Genomic DNA, 22923 nt, shown 5'->3' with positions numbered 1-22923 from the left:
GTAGTAACCCGGGTCGTTTAATCAAATCATGCACTAATTGTGTTTACTTTGCGCAACTAAAGTGGGTATGCATGCTAAATAAGTGGCCAACCCGTTTATTTTGAAAAGTTACATTGACAGACAAGCTTAATAATATTTGACGAACTTTAGGACAAACTCCATTATTTTTTTGATTTATATTTATTTGACATTTTGTTAATGTGTGTTGATTAAACTTTTATTTATGACTACTACTGCCATGTTAAATCTAAACACAAGTCAAGTTGATGTTCTTTTTTTATAGAGATTGTTCTTATATCATATTTTGACCTTGGCATTTTAATAATGTAGAAAAGTGAGCAGATGATATGATCCTTGTATCTGTCAACTCCGATTTGATTTTTAATTACCATACCAGTTGTTTTTTTATACAGGTAAAATTTTTAAAAATGCAATAGCTTCATAAATAAAATTAATAATAATCTTGCATGTTTGTTACAGCAAACCAAATTTTCTTGTGCTGTGTAGGTAGAAACATATTGACATAATATATGGATTAAATTAGAGATGGGCCGGTACCCGGCGAATCCTGCTAGGTACCGGATAATGACGCCGGGTATCCTGAAGTAACGGGTAATTCTAATAATAATAATCTAATAAGTATAACAAAAAACCTGTCTAAAGAAAATTGGTAATTAAGATTGTATTGGGATAGGTCGATTGTGCTATTTTATATTGCTGACTTCATGTTTATAAATATTATAATTTAAAATTTCGTTGGTTTAGTAATTATAAACGACTTGACTAAATATAGTTCGGGACGTTGGTGAGGCTGATATTTAATGAAATGATCCCTATAAGGAAGACGAACCATTTGTGGTTTTGTCGGGTACCCGATTATCCGGAACCCGGCAAAATTACTTTCCAGTACATCGTTAATTTAAATGCTAACCATACTGTTTGTCGCCTTCTAACAGTAGTGGAAATAAAGGGAATGTTATTTAATGAGAGAGTACCTACATATTAACTAATAAGTGAGCGCACATCTCAATTGTCAACCAAAAGTTTTATAGGCTGAATCGTCAAACTGTTGAATAACTAAATCTGCTGAATTGTAAGCCACCTACATAAAATAAATATGTTTTTACAAAATTGTCAGTCGTTTGTTTGGATTAGGTTGAATATTTCGTAAATATAAACAGTAAAGATGTGATAATATCATCATCGTCCGTCATGTTTCCGCTATCAGTTCAAAGTCGTTTTCAGACACATCGGTTCATTCATTAAAGCAAATGTTTTCTTTGTTTTTATGTTGTTTTATTAATCATCAGTCAAAAACCTTGAGTTATTAGTAACCAATCTGTCAAAATGGTTGTCCTCTAAGATATTTCAGCAGTTTCATGAATGAGCACAGTTGTTGCCAAACAATATGTGTATTGCACAATTGTTACGTGGTTATGACGAAAATAGTTTCATTGAATACTTAAGAAATAATAACGATAATTACTTTATCTTTGATTTCGATGTAAACCGTTAGTTTTTGTTGCAATTTCCTTATTTTGTTACATTGTACAGTAATTTTCTGCGTGCTGTGGTAAGCGCCTCCACCATAAATGGTTTTCAATTTAATAACTAATATTTTCTTTTATTAACATTTCTTGTAATGTTTTTGTAACCCTACGGCTTGTAACTTCATTTTAGGAGGCAGAATTAAGCACATTCTTCTTTTTTATTATTATAATTAAATTCTTGCAAAAAAGACTGATCTTAGGTCAATAGTCAATAGGACATCAACTCGAGCGAAGCCGCTGGTAAAACCTATCACGAAATTTTGTAAACACATTCTCAGAAATACTGGAAAAGACATAAGGCACCTTTTATCCAGAAAAAAGTAGTTCCCTAGGGACTGAAAAAAATTAGTTTTTTGTGGTCGTAGATGATCTTTGACTTATATTTAGGACATCATTGAAAAATAAAACTGTTTGCCGTACCTCCTAAGCAGAATACCCTGTACATGGGAAATACTTTTAGAATGTAAATGTTTGATGGCCATCGGTGAGATTTTATTCGATTTTCGAAATTTCTTGAAAGGTAAAAAATGCCTTAGAGTAAACAAATCTTAAATTCCACAACTAGGAATGAAAATAGTCGGTTGCATATTTGTTTTTTGCAATAAATTAAATATAGGTAAAGAAAATTGCTTCAGTGTGACTGTTTCCGTTAGTGCAAAGATCACATAGCGTTGCACAACAGTACACACGCATGTAATAGAGCGTTGCATGACAAATCCAATAATGAAGCATGTGTATGTATGATTGTGTGCATGTAGATGTGTATAAGTACGTGCAACACATCATTTACCGGATACTACGTAATAATTGCGGAACACACGAACTGACTTTTATGTTATATGTTGGTTTTTGTTACCAGTACTATTATGGTCAAGATATACACAAGTGTAAAGAACGAGATTAGACTCAAGAAGTGCAGAAACACGTATTACTGATTAGTAATGGCTATTAAGGATTAAATACCAAGATTACATTAGAATTAAATTATTATTTGTGAAACTTTCATGACAACCGCACGTTTTATTAAATTTAAGCATTGTGAGATCATGTAGTATCTCTCGAAAATATTTGTCGTGGACGAATGATACGAATCTATTGAAAGAAGGTGGGTTTTGAACAGAGACGTAGTCAGCTCTTTTCTTCGCATGGGTCACAGGTGGGTCACAGATTTTAAATTTCATATAACACAAGACGTCTTGATCTCCGAAATAGTCGTACTATATTGTGCATCTAAGCAAGAAAAGTAAGAATTTCAGACTGGTATTTTCCAATACCCCTCGGTCAGGATGTGAAATTTTCTTTAATAAATGATTTAGTAATTATGTTCATCGAGGAAAAAACTACAAAAGTTCTCGGTTTGGATTTTGTCATAAGGTCGTCCGTCCTAAGACTGCTTGGACACGCACCTCTACTCTTTCCTATCCTAAGCTAATCTTCGCATTTCCCTAAAACTAGTACAACCCACATTCTTAACTATTTACGAACAGTAATCTAATCTAGGTCTACCTCTACCCCTCTTAACTTCCGTTTTTGCCTCTAATACATTTCTGACTAGACATTCATACGTGAAAAGTTGTCCCACTAACTTATCTCGCCTATTTCTTATTGACTTCCATAGAGTCCTCTGTTCTCTTACTCTTTCTAATACCTCTTCATTTCTAACCTTCTCTATCCACGGTATCCGCATCATTTGCCTATAACACCACACTTCGAACGCTTCTAACCTTTTCTTTTCCGCCGCGCCTACCCTTCATGTTCCGCATCCATACAGCACCACGTTCCAAACATACACCTTTAAATCTTTCGAATTTCTAAATTAACCGTTCGCGAGCATAGAAGTGACTTATAGAAGGCGACTCGACCCTGCATTATATCCCTACTACTCCTTCGGTCCTGACTTATCTGACTTCCTAGATATTCGAATAAAATAATAACTATTTTGGTATCCTTACCTAGCTAAAAACGTCACATAATTTTATATCAATCGTAAGTAAAGCGTTTTGATTTAGAATGCTCCAATTTGCAAAAGGATACGAATGTTAATTCACAAATGACAAAAGTGTGTTGAGTATATTGCAAAAGAATTTCAGTTTGATTTCATTCACTTTACTATTTATATTATGAGACGTATCTAAGCATAATGATTTTAATTCATTAAAATAATAACTTGTTTTTTTATAAGAAGAATTAATAATAATAACTTACGCTACCTGCCGTAGTGGTTTCGCATTTCGTGGAAATATATTTAGATTTTTGTTTACAAATCAAGAAAGAGAGCAGTACTTGTGGTATTTTTAAAAGAAACGTTTGAACATAAATGATTTAATTATAACTTTTTGAATCTTTATTTTTATTGGATTCATTCCATTTCGTATTCGGCGCGATACTTTTTTTTTGTCTCTATTCGCCCTACAAAACTTCTTTAATAAGTGGAGCACTATTCCCTTCAGTGGTGCCAACTTCTCCGCATCTTTGATCCCAAAGTTTATTAATGAACTTCTCTTTTATTCACCGCTACTTTTAAATCTATACATCGAAGACGCGATCAACATCATTAAAGACATTACAACTGTAGGAATAGATATACAGGGGTAAAAGTATATCAGTATTAGCATCTAGCAAGGAGGAGTTTGAGATAGCTATAAATAAAATGGAAGCGTTAATAACAAAACAATATTGTATGCAAATAAATAAAAGTAAAACAAAAATACTGGTATGCAAGGGAAGAAAAAGTAGGGAAAGAGTGAATATAAATATTGGTGACGAACAATTAGAAGAAGTGGCTAATTTTAGGTATCTAGGAAGTCAGATAAGTCAAGACGGAAGGAACAGTAGGAATATAAAGCAGGGGATAGCGCATTTAATAAAATAAAGTAACTTCTATGCTCGCGAACGGTTAATTAATAATTAATTAAAAATAATGTTAAAGGTGTATGTTTCGAACGCGGTGCTGTACGGGTTCGAAACATTAACGGTTGGCGTGGCGGAAAAGAAAATGTAAGAAGCGTTCGAAATGTGGTGTTACAGGCAAATGATAAGGATACCGTGGATAGAGAAGGTTATAAATGAAGGGGTATTAGAAAGAAGAGGAGAACAGAAAAAAATAGTCCAGATAGGTTAGAAACGGAAGTTAGGAGGGGTAGAGGTAGACCTAGATTAGATTACTGTTCGCAAATAGTTAACTATATGGGTTGTTCTAGTTTTAGGGAAATGTGAAGATTATCTCAGGATAAGAGAGAGTGGAGGTGCATGTCCAACCAGTCTAGTCTTGGTATTTTCAATTTTCTCGCTTTTAATTTCTCGACTTGTAGGTAAAAATATACCAAATTATGGATATTTACCATTTCTTAATCTATCGTTTGACTTTTTTTAGTATGCATTGCTCACAAATAGTAGAATATTGTAGTTCTAAGGAAATGCAATAATTGAATCGGAGATGTGTGTCCCATTGGTCTTCGGACTGCCGATGATGATGATGAAATATATGTATACATGTAGGTAAAAGAATACATGTGACAGTTTTCTAAAGAAGCAATTTACTTAGTTTGCTGTAGTGTTCAAGGCAAGATATTACGTTTCCGTCTGCCAACACCAAGGACTTCATCTATATGATAATGTTAGCTTGAAATCGGACTGTCAGAGTGTATACGAATGTCTGTAAAATACAAATACTACCACCTTTTTATGAACTTGTGTTGAAGACAAATTTACTTTTCCTTATTTATAATGTCGGCTTTAGTGTCAAAACCAAGTAGATAATATTAGAAGCAGACACTTTATAAAATACTTCTCCAAATGGAAAAGCTCCGGAGAATTTTCATTAGACGTAAAATTGGATTTATTAATTTCAGAAAATAGGGAATGAATGTACTTTCAGCATATTTGTTAAAATATTTTATTTAAAATTACAGAAAACATATACTTCAATTATTATTTATTATTATATGTCACATTTAAAATTTCTGTAACAAATCCCAAAAATGAGCATGTAATAGTAATGTGCAAAGAATTAGATATTAAATATTAGAATGCAAACAAAACAAATTTGCTTTGATTTGATTTATTCTGGTTTTCGACAGTCGTTATATATATATATATTACGTATGAATCATTTATTTTTATTAGACCGGTCATGTAGCGGTTCGTACCAACCAGAGGTTGTGACCTAAATTTATTTAAACTATTAAATGGATAATCATGTCTTCGTTAAAATTCCACCGATTGTTTCAATTCGTATTTTAAAATTACATTACATTTTACTAGTCGCCTGTCGAATGTTCTTAAAAGTAGTTTTCGGTAAATGTCTCAGGATAGGTAAAGATGCGTTTGTAATCAGTCTTCGCACTGACTACTCTACATGGGAATCCTATATACCTTTTTTTGGTGTGGATTCGTGGATACGAGTTTTTTGGCTAAGAAGCCTAAAACGATTATTCCTGCCAGACGACTGTTTTTAGAATTGTGATTTTTTTGCGAGGGCGCAGAGCCGCTTAAGGCGCGAGGACGTCACGATATCGTCTATGGACGCTCCTCGGACGCCGCCTAAAACTAGGAAAATCTAGGGAAACCTAGGCGAATAGCAATTTGGTAATAAAATTTTTAAAAGTGTTTTAATTAATTCAATTTGGTAAAGGTCTAGATGAAGGCAAGGGGGATCGAAAGAAGAGGTCTCCCCCACTACTGTACCATAAAAAGTTCGTGGCGGTCTCACTCCCATAAAAAGTTATGGGGGTTTAAAGTTAATAAATATGCCAATTTTTATACATTTCTAGGCATGTAAATATTTATATAGTCACTCTTAAACAATATTCAAAGGTAAAACTAATGAAAAATACATAAAAATATTGAGAAAGTTATATAAAACATTATTTAAATATCTTTATCAATAGGGTAGGTTAGGTTAGGTTATCGGGTTTTGTTCAAGTGACCACCCTCTTTCGATCCCCCACCTCCACCCGCTTGAAAATAATTTTTTTATTGAATTTTATTTGAATTATAGTGTATGAAAACTGTCAAAATAATCAACTTTCAACCCCCTAACTTTTTATGAGGGTGAGACCGCCAGGAACTTTTTACGGTACAGTGGTGGGGGAGACCTCCTCTTTCGATCCCACCCACCCCCACCCCAAAGGGGCCATCATCTAGACATTTACCTTCAATTTTTCAATTTCTACAGATAAGACAGAGTAACAAACTTCTGGGCAATTCCAGAAATTTCATTGTAGTATTGTCAGTTATCGTTTTTATAACGAAAATAACGTGATAGATATTCATATCATTTTATTTACAGAATTCTTTTCAGTTACCAGTACATTACAATAAGTTTCAAATTTGGGTCAGAAGGGTTGTAGACAAGTTTAGATCAATCTCGATTGTGCGTTACAGTATCGTCACATTAATGAAACACCAAGTCCTAGGTGTTGTCGAGCGCCACTTCCATTGTATTTTCGAGAACAATGGATTTTCGTTGCGCCCGTAACAATTACGTAACCGTAATTGAAGATTTTGGACACGACCTGCGTCACGATAAGGTTATTATACCATGTCATTCGGCAAACTTGTTGGTTGGCGTCTTATACATAAATATGGCAGTCGTTTTATATGCCTATACACATAGCAGCAGATAAGAACGTTGTCGTTCACGGATCAATGAATAATTCATTATGGTAAGGCGTGTGGGTGAAATGATATTTATGTATGTATGTATGTATTGTTGGAATGTAATGCGCCGATAATAGCTTGTTAATTCCCGAACAAAGTACTTTATCTGATTCGGGCCTATCAGACTTGGCATTATTCAGAATTTAAATAATGGTTAATATCCGCCTAATTGCTTTCTAATTGTCGTTTAAAAATTTATCCAAATGATTCTGGAAAATATTTCAAAAACTAATTTGTTTTATATTTACAAAGCTAAAAAACGTTAAATAGTTACTATTAGCAATTATGTTTATGGTGTTCGAAATATGTCTTGAACTTCAAGATAAAAATTCCTCATTGCTAATTGTTTATATTAATTGAAAACTCATCTTTACGAAAACGGGTCATAAGATTGAAACTCCTCAAATTTGTAAAAACTTTTGTTTTGTTTAAACAACGTTTGATCGGTGTATTTTCGGAGAACGCAGTTTTCCATATAATCATAGGGAAGATACATGCTACTCAGTGTAATTTTTGACGTGACAACGTCTTATAATTCGGTAGAGCCGGCTGCACACATGACTCATGCGGCGTTACCCCGCTCTGAGGCGTTCCATTTAAGGCTTGAAGTGCAAGCGAGAGCGCGGAACGAGCGACAAAGAGGCACAATCGGCCTCCGCGTTCGACATCTGTCTTTCTCCTACTTGAGTGAGCGATGCGTCCGCGTGGACAGCTGCTATACAATAATACATTTCCATTTACCTCCTTCTCTATGTCCATACAAAATATCTATCAAACAAATAAAATTAAAATTTTCTTTTGAAAAATGAAACCATTCCATCAGTATTTTCTTATGACGTTGTCACGTTCAACTATCGTCAATAAACCGACTTTACAGACAATCGATTTTTTTTTATTTATTTTCGTTCCCCCTTATAATAATAATAATGTTTTTGTCTGTAGCAAGCTCGTTTTTGTATGGCCCGGTCTTCAAAAACAGCTTCCTGCACTGTAAACAATACGATAAGCCGCATGATTACGATTAGCAAAAGGGGAAACGGGACAAATACAAATAGAGGAAGAAGCGATCTTCCTTCACGCCACCCTCTCGTTTCTCGCTTGTTCTTTATCTTCCTTCACACATAATAACACTAATAACAACAAAGACGTCCGTGGAAGAAAACAGTTATTATAAGAATATCCGGTCCAAACATGAATCCGACTCCTTCCGGTTTGCATAATGCTATGAATGAACCTTTTATCATTTATTAGAGACACCCATATATATATATATATGTACGCGGATGGTGTGTTATGTTGTGTTGTTTGAACCTACAACCCAAAGTAATTTTCAAGCTTATTTCGTATCGTAATCCCATACAATATAATGTGGGACATCTTGTTTCCTCTACAATCAATGTGACGTTGAAGGTAGAGACGATAACATTTTTTCGTTTGAAAATTTTTAAGGATATTATGTAGGTAGTTAATGATTACGCTCAGATGAGTACATCATAAAACGAAAAGTTACCTGTTCTCTTCCTTCCTCTTCTGATAAATTAAAAGTAGTTTTTAATATATTTTCTATATTAAACATAGACGCCCACTGTGTAATTCAGGCATTTGTTTGAGAATGATGTGATAGGACCTCGTGAAGATGCTGACCAAGAGTTTTATACGTAAAAAACACCTAGCAACGGTATAATTCATACAGTAGAATTCGCTTATAATGACATCGAAGGGAAATGACAAACACGTCATACTAAGCGGGCGTTATACATTGTACAGTCTTAGAAAATAAACAACTTTCTATTTTGGTTAGTTATTTAGTTTAATAGAGAGAAAAACTACAAATTGTGTATAGGTATTTATTAACAGAAATAGAAAAAGAACGATGAATTGTGATATCAATATACATAAGAAGGGTCAGAAAAATGAGCGAAAACGTTATTATTAATCATTTGGGTCACTATAGCCGGATATGATTTCTTAAGGTATGTCATTTTAAACGGAGTCGTTATATCCAAACTTTCCTATAGAGAATTTAATATGATAACCAAACATAACACTGCAATTGCAGTGTTATGTTTGGTTATCATATTAAATTCTCTATAGGAAAGTTTGGATATAACGACTCCGTTTAAAATGACATACCTTAAGAAATCATATCCGGCTATAGTGACCCAAATGATTAATAATAACGTTTTCGCTCATTTTTCTGACCCTTCNTCAATTATACAGTTCCGGTAACAATCACACTTATCCTTATCATTTATTGCGTATTGTTGTATTGAATACGCAAAAACAAAAGCTACATACATATATACATGTTTGTGACGTCATTGATAAACATGCTCACATAGAAACCCACAGTAAATGTGAACTCTTATCGCATTCTTACTTCATCGAATATATGTATATACACATATATTATATACGGATATAAAAGGTATTTGCTAGAGTCTATCAGTAGGTCACGTGAAAGTGCAGTTAGTCGGTAACAATATTGCTGCTGATTTATTAGAACATACTTTCCTGTAACTTCTAGTACCAATATGGTACATGTTTGTGTTGGAAATGCATTTTAAATTTTCTGCGGGTCGTTGTTATTATTTAATATTGAAATGAAAGGCACTAAAAATGAAAATAGAGAAACTGATACTGATAAGGTAAGTTTTGTTATTAAACGTGCCATTTATAATCTTGGCAGTATCGTTTTACAAACGAAACATATGTAATCATTTATCTGGCGAAAGCATTTTCTTTTTTATTAGTACAAGCTAACAAAAATGTGTTGAAATGTAAATCCTACAGACAAGAACTTTTATCAGTAAATCCTCACCATTAATAATTATTTTGATACATAGTAGATACAGACTTGGATTATGATAATTTATTATAAATAAATATAGTATTCGGGTACTTATATTTTATTATTAGACAAAAAAATAAATTTATTGCCGTTGTATTTTATTAAATCGTTTGATAACGCAATTTTAGGGATCATTTTTCTTTATATTGCAATTTCCACATCAAGATCAGGATCAAATTATGAAAATGTGTAATTTTAATGTTCGGGAAAAGTTTTGGCTTACCTGTATGTCGTTGCTCCTTCGGTATATATAAGTTTATAATACTTTAATTAATGTTACAATTGGATGGAGATTAACCGAGTGGAAAATGAGAAAGAAATTGACCAATTTTTTGCCGATTTAAGATTAAAAGTAAAGATGCGTCAGATAGTGATTAAAAAGTTTTTCGTAATAATGACTGTTGTTATAATTTGTAGCGGTTTAATCCAGTGTACGCGAATGCAATTGAGTCGGTTCGGAATAAACTTTCGAGACCTTTCAAGAAACTAACGTAGTTATCGTGCATAAGCATAAATTTATTTGAACATTTATTTGCAGGGTGCTGGACCGGCAAATGGCAGTAACCAGTCTCCTCAACCGTTCTACCCCCAGAGCTTGCCGCCCGGCTTTCCACCGCCACATTTCCATTCGAACATTCCGCCGGGAGCTCATGGTCCACCCTCGTCGCATCCCAGCCATTCGCCGCCGCCCCCGCCCCAGCCTGGGCACGGGGGTAACGGCAGCTATTACAAGGACGAGCGAACGCAGCGTCAGTACAACAAACTCAAAAAGAAACTCCACGATAAGCAGCATCTGATAAAAACCGGACTAGACGCAACGTCGACTGGAACAAACAATAATAACAATAACAATAATGCCACCACGCACTTGCTGTCGCCTAGGAAGGAACTCATTAACGGGTTACAGAGGGGTGCAGCGAAAGAAAAAGGGATGAACAGTGTCGGCACTTCGGAGGATGGCGAAGAGAGCAGCAGTGTTCAGGACGAGGAGGATTACGTCAACTACATCACAGACGTTTTGTCTTCTGTCCAACCCCCAAAGGTACACAATTAGATAATAATAAAATGTTTAATAATGATCGGTGTGTTTACTGTGTGTTTCGAAATGAATATAAACAATAACTTTAATATATATATGAAATCCTATGACATTGTTAGTTATTTAATAGTGGATTAATATGCAATATTAATTTGAAATCATTTTTTCGATATTTTGTTTACCCACTACAAACTATTTCAAATTAATGAGGGAAAAATTGTTGTTGTTGTCATACCCCCACCGGGAATCGAACCCCGGACCTTTGGCTTTACGCACCAATGTTCTACCACTAAACTACGAGAGGTGACAACAGCAATCACGACCAACCGACCTACAAGGTTAACGATCCGTCGAANCTAACCTATCTCGCCTATTTCTTATTGACTTCCATAGAGTCCTCTGTTCTCTTACTCTTTCTAATACCTCTTCATTTCTAACCTTCTCTATCCACGGTATCCGCATCATTTGCCTATAACACCACACTTCGAACGCTTCTAACCTTTTCTTTTCCGCCGCGCCTACCCTTCATGTTCCGCATCCATACAGCACCACGTTCCAAACATACACCTTTAAATCTTTCGAATTTCTAAATTAACCGTTCGCGAGCATAGAAGTGACTTATAGAAGGCGACTCGACCCTGCATTATATCCCTACTACTCCTTCGGTCCTGACTTATCTGACTTCCTAGATATTCGAATAAAATAATAACTATTTTGGTATCCTTACCTAGCTAAAAACGTCACATAATTTTATATCAATCGTAAGTAAAGCGTTTTGATTTAGAATGCTCCAATTTGCAAAAGGATACGAATGTTAATTCACAAATGACAAAAGTGTGTTGAGTATATTGCAAAAGAATTTCAGTTTGATTTCATTCACTTTACTATTTATATTATGAGACGTATCTAAGCATAATGATTTTAATTCATTAAAATAATAACTTGTTTTTTTATAAGAAGAATTAATAATAATAACTTACGCTACCTGCCGTAGTGGTTTCGCATTTCGTGGAAATATATTTAGATTTTTGTTTACAAATCAAGAAAGAGAGCAGTACTTGTGGTATTTTTAAAAGAAACGTTTGAACATAAATGATTTAATTATAACTTTTTGAATCTTTATTTTTATTGGATTCATTCCATTTCGTATTCGGCGCGATACTTTTTTTTTGTCTCTATTCGCCCTACAAAACTTCTTTAATAAGTGGAGCACTATTCCCTTCAGTGGTGCCAACTTCTCCGCATCTTTGATCCCAAAGTTTATTAATGAACTTCTCTTTTATTCACCGCTACTTTTAAATCTATACATCGAAGACGCGATCAACATCATTAAAGACATTACAACTGTAGGAATAGATATACAGGGGTAAAAGTATATCAGTATTAGCATCTAGCAAGGAGGAGTTTGAGATAGCTATAAATAAAATGGAAGCGTTAATAACAAAACAATATTGTATGCAAATAAATAAAAGTAAAACAAAAATACTGGTATGCAAGGGAAGAAAAAGTAGGGAAAGAGTGAATATAAATATTGGTGACGAACAATTAGAAGAAGTGGCTAATTTTAGGTATCTAGGAAGTCAGATAAGTCAAGACGGAAGGAACAGTAGGAATATAAAGCAGGGGATAGCGCATTTAATAAAATAAAGTAACTTCTATGCTCGCGAACGGTTAATTAATAATTAATTAAAAATAATGTTAAAGGTGTATGTTTCGAACGCGGTGCTGTACGGGTTCGAAACATTAACGGTTGGCGTGGCGGAAAAGAAAATGTAAGAAGCGTTCGAAATGTGGTGTTACAGGCAAATGATAAGGATACCGTGGATAGAGAAGGTTATAAATGAAGGGGTATTAGAAAGAAGAGGAGAACAGAAAAAAATAGTCCAGATAGGTTAGAAACGGAAGTTAGGAGGGGTAGAGGTAGACCTAGATTAGATTACTGTTCGCAAATAGTTAACTATATGGGTTGTTCTAGTTTTAGGGAAATGTGAAGATTATCTCAGGATAAGAGAGAGTGGAGGTGCATGTCCAACCAGTCTAGTCTTGGTATTTTCAATTTTCTCGCTTTTAATTTCTCGACTTGTAGGTAAAAATATACCAAATTATGGATATTTACCATTTCTTAATCTATCGTTTGACTTTTTTTAGTATGCATTGCTCACAANTCAGCAGATATTTCGGAATGTACTTAGTTGAAATGAATGAACAATTAAATTCGCTTACGAGATTTTAAAACGGAACATTCTTAAACCAGTACGAGTTCGATATTTTTGTGTTTCGGATAGCCTGTTAGGTACATTTCCATCATTAGTTCATCCTGGTATTATTTCGTAAGCATTCTGTACAGATAAAAAATGGTTAAAATATTTTTGAAATCGTCGTTATTCCTGTAATTTTTGGTGGAGGTGCTAGTCACCGTTTGTCATTTTTCGGTTTACTTCTTATGTAAAAGCCTCAGGTTTTATGATTTTCATTTAGTAAGTTAACTTCAAAAATTTAAAGTGAGAACCCTATTTTTAGAGTTCTAGGTTTCGAAATTAAAAACTGAGCCCTTATATGATGGATATTTGTTGTTCATTCATCGATCTCCTAACTGATTATTATCAAAACACATAAAAAAACGTAGAATCATGAGAATTTGTCTTAAATCTTATGGTGAAAGGTCAATAAAAAGTTTGAAAATTACACACTTTAGAGTAGACTGTTCGTCAAAAGTATCATGTATGACCAAAGCATATAAGGTGCTTCTAGTTGATCTAGAATTTAGGACCTTCTTTAGACTAAAGGAAGATCTTGTGATATCAACTTAGCTAAACATCAAAAAATAACAAATTTTAAAACTTTTCTGAGTCTATCGGACAAAAAATTACTTGACAATTTCAGTTCCAAGACAAATATAGAAAATATGAAAAAATTTTGAACTTCAAATCTTCAAAAAATTTTATTTTTCGAAACTTTATTTCTACCAAATACCTAGATATCGTATTGGATCCTTTACGAACGATACAAACTTACATTTGACTAATTCTTTTTATCGTTTTTTGCTAATTTTAAGTTGAAATTAGTAATGGCACTTATTGTTAGTAGTAAACTCCGAGTACCTAACAATAGTATTTTTTATTATCTTTTTTTATCCTCAGTAACATCAAGTAGGTAGCTTGGATACCAAGTAAATATTATACCTACTTATGTACCTACATCTTTGGTTTTTCTGGGTTTATTTTGCAGTTAATTGCGAAACATTCTCCGTTATTAGACATTTTCTTAGTTATTCCGTAGCAAATCTAATGTGACTGTGTTTCACACGTATCGACGTGTCAGTTCTTTCATTTTTAATTAGAGTAGCATTCCTCCCGTAATTCTATCCGAAGCTGCAATCCATCTGTCTGTCCATTCGTCCGTTCGTCCATCTATATCCTTTCATCCTTGATGCCTACGTATATTTGTACGAGTATACGTACCTACTACGTATGTATTCAGATCTCGTGTCTTGACCGCACCTAACGGCATTAAATAATTGAAACGGAAAGATCTCGGTTGAACGATATCACAATGGTAAACAGCTGAGGTTGGTTTGACTTCCGTAAAATAAAGCTTTGAATTTTTATTAACTAACCGCCAGCTTGTTTTTATACCTATGTACAACGTACACAAATGGGACGTGACAATTTGCACCGTTTCAAGTATCTGTACGCGTTGCATATTATATTCCTCGGAAAATGGAGAAAAATCTTTTAATGATGTAATTACAGTAGAACTTGGTTCTAGCGTCATCGGCAGGACGGAATAACCAAATGTCATTGTTGATGAAAGTTCGCGTGGTATGACAATAAATACCAACAAAGGCAATCAATGGTTATATCCGAGTTTGTTGTCGTTTTAGTGTGTCAGTTTAAATAATAATTATCATCATCATCATCATAAGAACATAAGGTCTTTAGTCCTAAGACGGGTTGGACATGCACCTCCACTCGTTCCTGTCCTGAGATGTTGGAAATCAACGATGAGTTTAGTTTTGTAAAAATATGTATTCGTATTGTCGAAGTCACTTTTAGGCCACATCTGGGTTTTATGGCCCTAAGGAGGCTGCAGACCTGCAGAGACCTTTTGTACATTTTAAAATTTAGTTCCTAAGAAGCTCCCTTTGAGTTAATACGTTTCTGTTATTACTGACCAATAAAGTACAATTGGAGTTTTACTATTTTCCATTACTATTACAATTAAACCACCGAATCATTGCCAATCTTAATATAACCAACATGAGATAATCTTCGCATTTCACTAAAACTAGAACAATCCATATCCTCAACTATTTACGAACAGTCATCTAATCTAGGTCTACCTCTACTCCTCTTAACTCCTGTCTCTGACTCTAATATGTCTCTGACTAGACCTTCACGTCTGAGAATGTGTCCTACCAACCTATCTCGCCTATTTCTTATTGACTTCCATAGAGTCCTCTGTTCTCCTGTTCTTTCTAATACCTCATCTTCAGTTCTAACCTTCTCTATCCACGGTATCCTCATCATTCGCCGGTAACACTACATTTTTTAAAAAGTATTGAAGAACTAATATTAAAAATTGATTTAACGTCAAAGTTGTCTTTAAAACCGATGTTTTTAATCAAATTCTACTGTAATTTCTTTAAATTCGAAGCAGGACGTGACACTGCGTTTTGCCACTTCTAAAGAATTAGTTTCTAAATAAATTGTTAGAGATTACTTTAAGTTACTATTCATAATTTTTAGGTCTTTTTACGAAATTCTTTTGGATGTTGATTTGTAAATAAGTGGTAATATTGAAATGTTTTGAAGATTTACTGAAAATTATCTTACATTTTTTGAAAGCAATGTTAAAAAAGCTTCATAATGGTACCTAAATTGTAGCCAACATTGAAACTTTGTTCAGTTTCATTAAAAGATTTTTGCTGTACATTTTTCATAATCCCCGTTTTCTCTAAACAAAGTTCATTTTTTGTATTGCCGATCAGTTGATGGGAATATTAACGACACAGTAGGTTCTCAGAGTTTTTAAACCTTTAGATTTATGTAGTTTTTAAAAATTTGTAATCACGAATCGCTCTAATAATAGCCGTTGCAATCTCTTCTTCATTTCAAGACGTTTATACATTAAATTTTTGTTTTTTATTTTATTTTATGTCTGTGTCTGATGTACTTTCAGCAGTATCGTAAATGTTAATGAATTTTTATACGTTTTTAAATGGCGTGTTGGCGCAGATTCTACGCCTTTGCAAGGCACTTACAAGTTTCATTCTTTCCGAAACCGGCGAGTTTCGAATACCTAATATTATCCTTCAGTTGGTATACCTACATACGTACACATTATGCCGACTATATATGTACGTATCTGTAAATGTGTACGGGTTCTCCCCTATTGTTGTATTGTGATTGTCCACGGTACGTTGGTGGAATGCGTGTGTGATGGACACACGGGCTCATGGGTCCCACAGCATGTCGACCTGAAGACCGGGCAAAAACTGAAGACGCACCGCGTCCATTTGTCCATTTAAGGCCCGGGTACAAATCGAGCGAACACGAATAACAATTAGTAATGAATTCTGGCAAAACGCAACCGACTCCTTTGTGAACAATAGCCGTAACACTATCACACCAATGACCACGTACTTATTTTATATGCTTTAGTAGATATCTGTCGTCGATTCTTTCTTTATACGACCAACTTTAGACGATCGCGGATTGGAATGGTATTGAAATAATTACTTCATATTACTGTGTAAAAAGCAATCACGGAAGTATTGTAGAGATACATAAAAATTACACTAATGGCCAATGAGAACTGAACATGTATCCTTCTAATGCAGTAGAATCCGCTTATAATGACATCGAAGGGAAATGGCAAGCACGTGTCATACAAAGCGTAGTCTTAGAAAATAAACAACTTTCTATTTTGGTTAGTTATTTAGTTTAATAGAGAGAAAAACTACAAATTGTGTATAGGTATTTATTAACAGAAATAGAAAAAGAACGATGAATTGTGATATCAATATACATAAGAAGGGTCAGAAAAATGAGCGAAAACGTTATTATTAATCATTTGGGTCACTATAGCCGGATATGATTTCTTAAGGTATGTCATTTTAAACGGAGTCGTTATATCCAAACTTTCCTATAGAGAATTTAATATGATAACCAAACATAACACTGCAATTGCTTCATATTAAACGGTTGATCAATATAAACGGAGTCATAATAAATGAATTCCACTATACCTTCAAATCGACGGTCTCACAATCTTCACGAATTGACATACATTGATATGTTTCGTTTTCTAGGCCTTACCTTATCAATTACGTAAACTATTTTAATTGGTTTTTATCAATTATACAGTTCCGGTAACAATCACACTTATCCTTATCATTTATTGCGTATTGTTGTATTGAATACGCAAAAACAAAAGCTACATACATATATACATGTTTGTGACGTCATTGATAAACATGCTCACATAGAAACCCACAGTAAATGTGAACTCTTATCGCATTCTTACTTCATCGAATATATGTATATACACATATATTATATACGGATATAAAAGGTATTTGCTAGAGTCTATCAGTAGGTCACGTGAAAGTGCAGTTAGTCGGTAACAATATTGCTGCTGATTTATTAGAACATACTTTCCTGTAACTTCTAGTACCAATATGGTACATGTTTGTGTTGGAAATGCATTTTAAATTTTCTGCGGGTCGTTGTTATTATTTAATATTGAAATGAAAGGCACTAAAAATGAAAATAGAGAAACTGATACTGATAAGGTAAGTTTTGTTATTAAACGTGCCATTTATAATCTTGGCAGTATCGTTTTACAAACGAAACATATGTAATCATTTATCTGGCGAAAGCATTTTCTTTTTTATTAGTACAAGCTAACAAAAATGTGTTGAAATGTAAATCCTACAGACAAGAACTTTTATCAGTAAATCCTCACCATTAATAATTATTTTGATACATAGTAGATACAGACTTGGATTATGATAATTTATTATGGGCCTATCAGACTTGGCATTATTCAGAATTTAAATAATGGTTAATATCCGCCTAATTGCTTTCTAATTGTCGTTTAAAAATTTATCCAAATGATTCTGGAAAATATTTCAAAAACTAATTTGTTTTATATTTACAAAGCTAAAAAACGTTAAATAGTTACTATTAGCAATTATGTTTATGGTGTTCGAAATATGTCTTGAACTTCAAGATAAAAATTCCTCATTGCTAATTGTTTATATTAATTGAAAACTCATCTTTACGAAAACGGGTCATAAGATTGAAACTCCTCAAATTTGTAAAAACTTTTGTTTTGTTTAAACAACGTTTGATCGGTGTATTTTCGGAGAACGCAGTTTTCCATATAATCATAGGGAAGATACATGCTACTCAGTGTAATTTTTGACGTGACAACGTCTTATAATTCGGTAGAGCCGGCTGCACACATGACTCATGCGGCGTTACCCCGCTCTGAGGCGTTCCATTTAAGGCTTGAAGTGCAAGCGAGAGCGCGGAACGAGCGACAAAGAGGCACAATCGGCCTCCGCGTTCGNTAGCTTGAAATAACAGAATGAGTGGGATGTCTATTTTAGAAAATACTACGTGGTTCTTTACAATATTTCCCTCATTAGACGTAGAAGTATTTACTTCTGGGTGTTTCCTTAAGAGTTCGAACAGAAACAGATTTGGACAAAGCCGGAGCTAAAACTAAAAAAAATTGACTTATTCCTACGTATGTATAAGAACAATTACTGATACTGAAGAAACGTCTGTTTTTAAGAAAAAACTACAGGTAAAGATCTCGAAGGATACACAACACTTGTTTTTTTATTGTAACCAACCGTTTAAATTAGGATCATAGGTTTACGGTACAAAAGGACAACAAGGACGAAGTGATTGTTGTCATGGTCATGCTTTTCCTATGTATTTTTTTGACATAGTGATCTGTGGAAAGCGCAGATCCTTAATCAAAAACAATTACCAGGTCTTTTCTTGGGATCTGATTGGTATAAATTCAAAATTTTTAACATAGTAGTAGATCCTAACTATATTACTCTTCAAGATGACTTTCATCGAGTATTAATAGTTTAATTTTAAACAATATTGGTAGTAAATATATGAAATCCTATGACATTGTTAGTTATTTAATAGTGGATTAATATGCAATATTAATTTGAAATCATTTTTTCGATATTTTGTTTACCCACTACAAACTATTTCAAATTAATGAGGGAAAAATTGTTGTTGTTGTCATACCCCCACCGGGAATCGAACCCCGGACCTTTGGCTTTACGCACCAATGTTCTACCACTAAACTACGAGAGGTGACAACAGCAATCACGACCAACCGACCTACAAGGTTAACGATCCGTCGCCAAAGGTCCCGGGTTCGATTCCCGGTGGGGGTGTGACAACAGCCACAATTTTTCCCTCATTAATTTGAGGTAGTTTGTGGTGGGTAAATAAAATATCGAAAAAATGATTTCAAATTAATATTGGACTTTAATGTATATATTTATGTTTTGTTGCTTACAGGTTTCCGACCTAAATTCCCGCAGTGCCTTATTGCAATGGGCCGTGCCTCCTCGATTGTCAGAGACAGCGAGTAACGACGGCCACGAACTGGAAATATCGGAGTCTGACCTTCGCTACGAAGTATTACTTAGTGATAAAAGCAAAGAAATGAAATATAAGTCAATTTATAGTGGAGCATCTCTCTCGTGTCGCATTCAAGACTTACGACCCGGTCAGGAGTATTCCGTTTGTCTCCAGGTGCATCTGGACGAGTTACAGGGTACAGCGTCTGATCCCGTTAAATTCACCACTCCTTCCTGCGAACCAGATCAACCCCAGCCACCGAAACTTATATCGAAATCGAAAAACAGTCTTCAGTTGCGGTGGAACGCAGTCAGCGATAACGGCTCTCATATTTTGTACTATATCCTAGAGTATGACGACGGTAAAGGCGGGGATTTTATCGAATTGCATAAAAGTAAAGGTAAACATCACACGCTGTCGAAACTGCAGTCGGCTACCGTTTATAAATTTAGATTGGCCGCCATAAACGACATAGGGAAGAGCATGTACTCGGATGTGGTAACTTACGCAACATCAGATAATCCTCCAACGCAACCGATGCCACCATCCCTGAAAGAAGCAACGATCAATTCGCTTCATTTGTTCTGGCAACGTCGCCCCAAGGATGATGAATTTGTCCTGCAGATGGACGACCCGAAAAGTCGCTACGGTTACTTGACCGTCTACAACGGTCGAGACTCGGAGTACACTTGTGAAAATCTCAAACGTTTTGCAGATTACAAGTTCCGATTAAAATCACAAAATGACGGTGGTCCGAGTCCATGGTCGGAAGAGGTGATGTTCAGAACGCTTCCCGACAGGCCTGCTAGGCCTTCGAAGCCAGTGGTCAAGGGAAGAATTCACGCCCATTCGTTTAGGTTAAAGTGGGAGCCGCCGAGTGACACCGGTGGCGCCGAGATCACCAGGTACGTTCTGGAACTTAACTCCGGGAGCGGATATCAGACGGTTTATTCCGGCTGCGACACGGAAGCGATCTGTGATAAATTGACCCCCGGCACCACCTACCAGCTGAGGGTGTCGTGCATAAGTTCGGGAGGCCGCAGTAACTACTCCGATCCCTGTACCGTTACAACAGATGCCATCAGTCCTGGAAAGTGCTCCGCGTTAAAACTTCACGGAAAACCGAAAACGAACAGCGTAACTGTGAGATGGTTGGAGCCCGATTATAATGGCGGAGCACCCGTTTTAGAATACGAAATAGAAATGGTCGGTCCTGATTCTAGCAGAAATATAATGCATAAAAGCAAAGAAACGGAATGTACGGTGTCGGGCCTGAGTCCCGGATGCACTTACACGTTGATAGTGAGAGCTGTGAATAGGATAGGAACAGGACCGTGGTCTGAACCATTAACGGTAACGAGTGGTGCCGCTCCACCCGATGCTCCCGGAGCTCCTTTGGTCGTTTCAAAATCACCATTCCACGTGTTCGTCGAGTGGCAAGAGCCACACCATAATGGCGCGCCAATAACCGAGTACCGTTTAGAACTGAGCCATAACGATTCCAAAGACCACTTCCATCCAATTTTCCAAGGGCCTAATACGAACCATGACGTCAAAGGTCTTACTCCGTTCACTCCTTACTTCTTCCGGGTACAGGCTTGCAATGCTGCGGGATGCGGGGAATTTTCCCCAGTTTCTGCCACCATAACCCCAGCAGCACCTCCATCCACGGTGACACCTTACTGTACTGACAGAACCCCAATGACGATAACAGTGCAGTGGCAGGAACCCAATTCTAACGGTTCCCCGATAACACATTATAATATTGAAATAAGCGACCAAGTTATTAGTACTGACGGACCGGTTCTCAAATATACCCTTAAATCTCTTCAACCCGATACCTTGTACAAGATCAAAGTCCAAGCAGTAAACGGGGTAGGCGTAGGATCTTTATCTTCGTCCCTTAGAGTAACAACAGCCCCTCTTCCTCCAGCGGCTCCTAAACTAGAATGTATAGGAACTGGGCATAACTATTTGAAGCTGAAATGGGGTGAGGGTAAAAATCACAACTTCACGCAGTACTGCGTTGAAATGGAGAACAGTAGGACAAAGGAGTTTCAATGTGTTTACCAGGGCACTGCTTTCACGTGCAAAGTGAACAAATTGCAAGAACTAACTACTTATCGATTTAGGGTCAATGCTTCGAACGATGCCGGACAAGGGGACTTTTCCGAAGAATACCTATTTACCACCAGTATAGCTCCTCCTGCCGCCGTCAAGGGATTGAAAGTGATCGATGTGGATCAAAAGAATTGCTGCTTGGAGTGGGTTCCTTCGAAAAATAACACTTCCGACTCTGTCATTTATTCCATTCAAGTCACCCGTCTCAGAGATCAGGACTACAAACAGGTACGTAACTTAAAATATAATATTATCATTTGTGTTTTGGGATTCCATATAAGGGACGTCTGATGTTTCTGTCTTTGTCTAAAATAGACGTTAAAATTGAATAAATTTGTTTATCTGCAGGTGTATAAAGGGTCAGAGACTAAATGTACTATCGACAATCTTGAGGCGGGTGCAGAGTATTGTGCAAGAGTGTGTTCAATTCGACTGACATCCAGTGGAGAACTCCAAGGACCTTACTCCTCTCCGATAACGTTTTCAACCCCTGCGGCAGAACCTTCTCTCATTCCTAAGCTCTCTGTTAACGCTAACGCGCCGGCGCACAGTTCGCGCAGCCGCAATTACATGAAATTGGTTTGGCCCCACCTTTTTAACACTAAAACAATGTCCGAACAGCAGATGGTGTTACTTGGTTCCGTTTTTATGCTCGTCTTCGGAATTGCTTTGGCAGCCATTATAATGTGGCTGTTCAAATTGAAATGATGTCTCTACTAGGTGCAATTTATTAATAAAAGTCGATGGTCGATGCTCATTATTAAAAGAAGAAGGCTAGGAGGAGGATAATGAAAACTATTACTACTGCTGCATACTATTACTATTACTACTTCTTACTAGGTAATTGTGGCGATGTCGCAGAACACGCACAGATCTTAAGTATTATTAAAAACAGGGCTTATTTTATTGTTAATTAATTATATTAGAGGACCAAAGCTCTGGTTTTGGTATTTTTATACGTGTCTCCGTACTCAAGTGTGGTGCTATTTGCAAGTGATGTAGTCCCGGGCGATTGCCTGTGCTATGTGTGTTGTTATTCCAGTCATTTAATGTATAATAACGGTTGTAGACAAGTTT

The 22923-nt window shown here is 35.6% G+C and overlaps 1 protein-coding gene across 6 annotated transcripts in view; it reads left to right on the top strand.

The window, feature by feature from the left end:
• Nucleotides 1–22619, top strand: part of LOC108737491 (fibronectin type-III domain-containing protein 3A) — a 147167-nt gene extending 124548 nt beyond the window's left edge. For 5 of the 6 annotated variants that reach the window (XM_018470356.1, XM_018470354.1, XM_018470355.1 and 2 more), the window contains 3 exons: nt 10601–11104; nt 19663–22074; nt 22195–22619. In XM_018470356.1, the coding sequence (XP_018325858.1) occupies nt 10601–11104; nt 19663–22074; nt 22195–22554 (3276 nt within the window). In that variant the 3' untranslated portion in view covers nt 22555–22619. Of the gene's footprint in view, nt 1–9658; nt 9860–10600; nt 11105–19662; nt 22075–22194 lie in introns of those variants that run through there. The other variant, XM_025973504.1, reaches the window with a different exon arrangement.
• The last annotated feature ends 304 nt before the right edge of the window (nt 22620–22923 follow it).

The sequence above is a fragment of the Agrilus planipennis genome, unplaced genomic scaffold (genome assembly GCF_000699045.2).
Source record: "Agrilus planipennis isolate EAB-ADULT unplaced genomic scaffold, Apla_2.0 scaffold117, whole genome shotgun sequence".
Classification (NCBI taxonomy): domain Eukaryota; kingdom Metazoa; phylum Arthropoda; class Insecta; order Coleoptera; family Buprestidae; genus Agrilus; species Agrilus planipennis.
The sequence above is the reverse complement of the archived record's forward strand: the minus strand, read 5'-3'. Positions and strand labels throughout refer to the sequence as shown.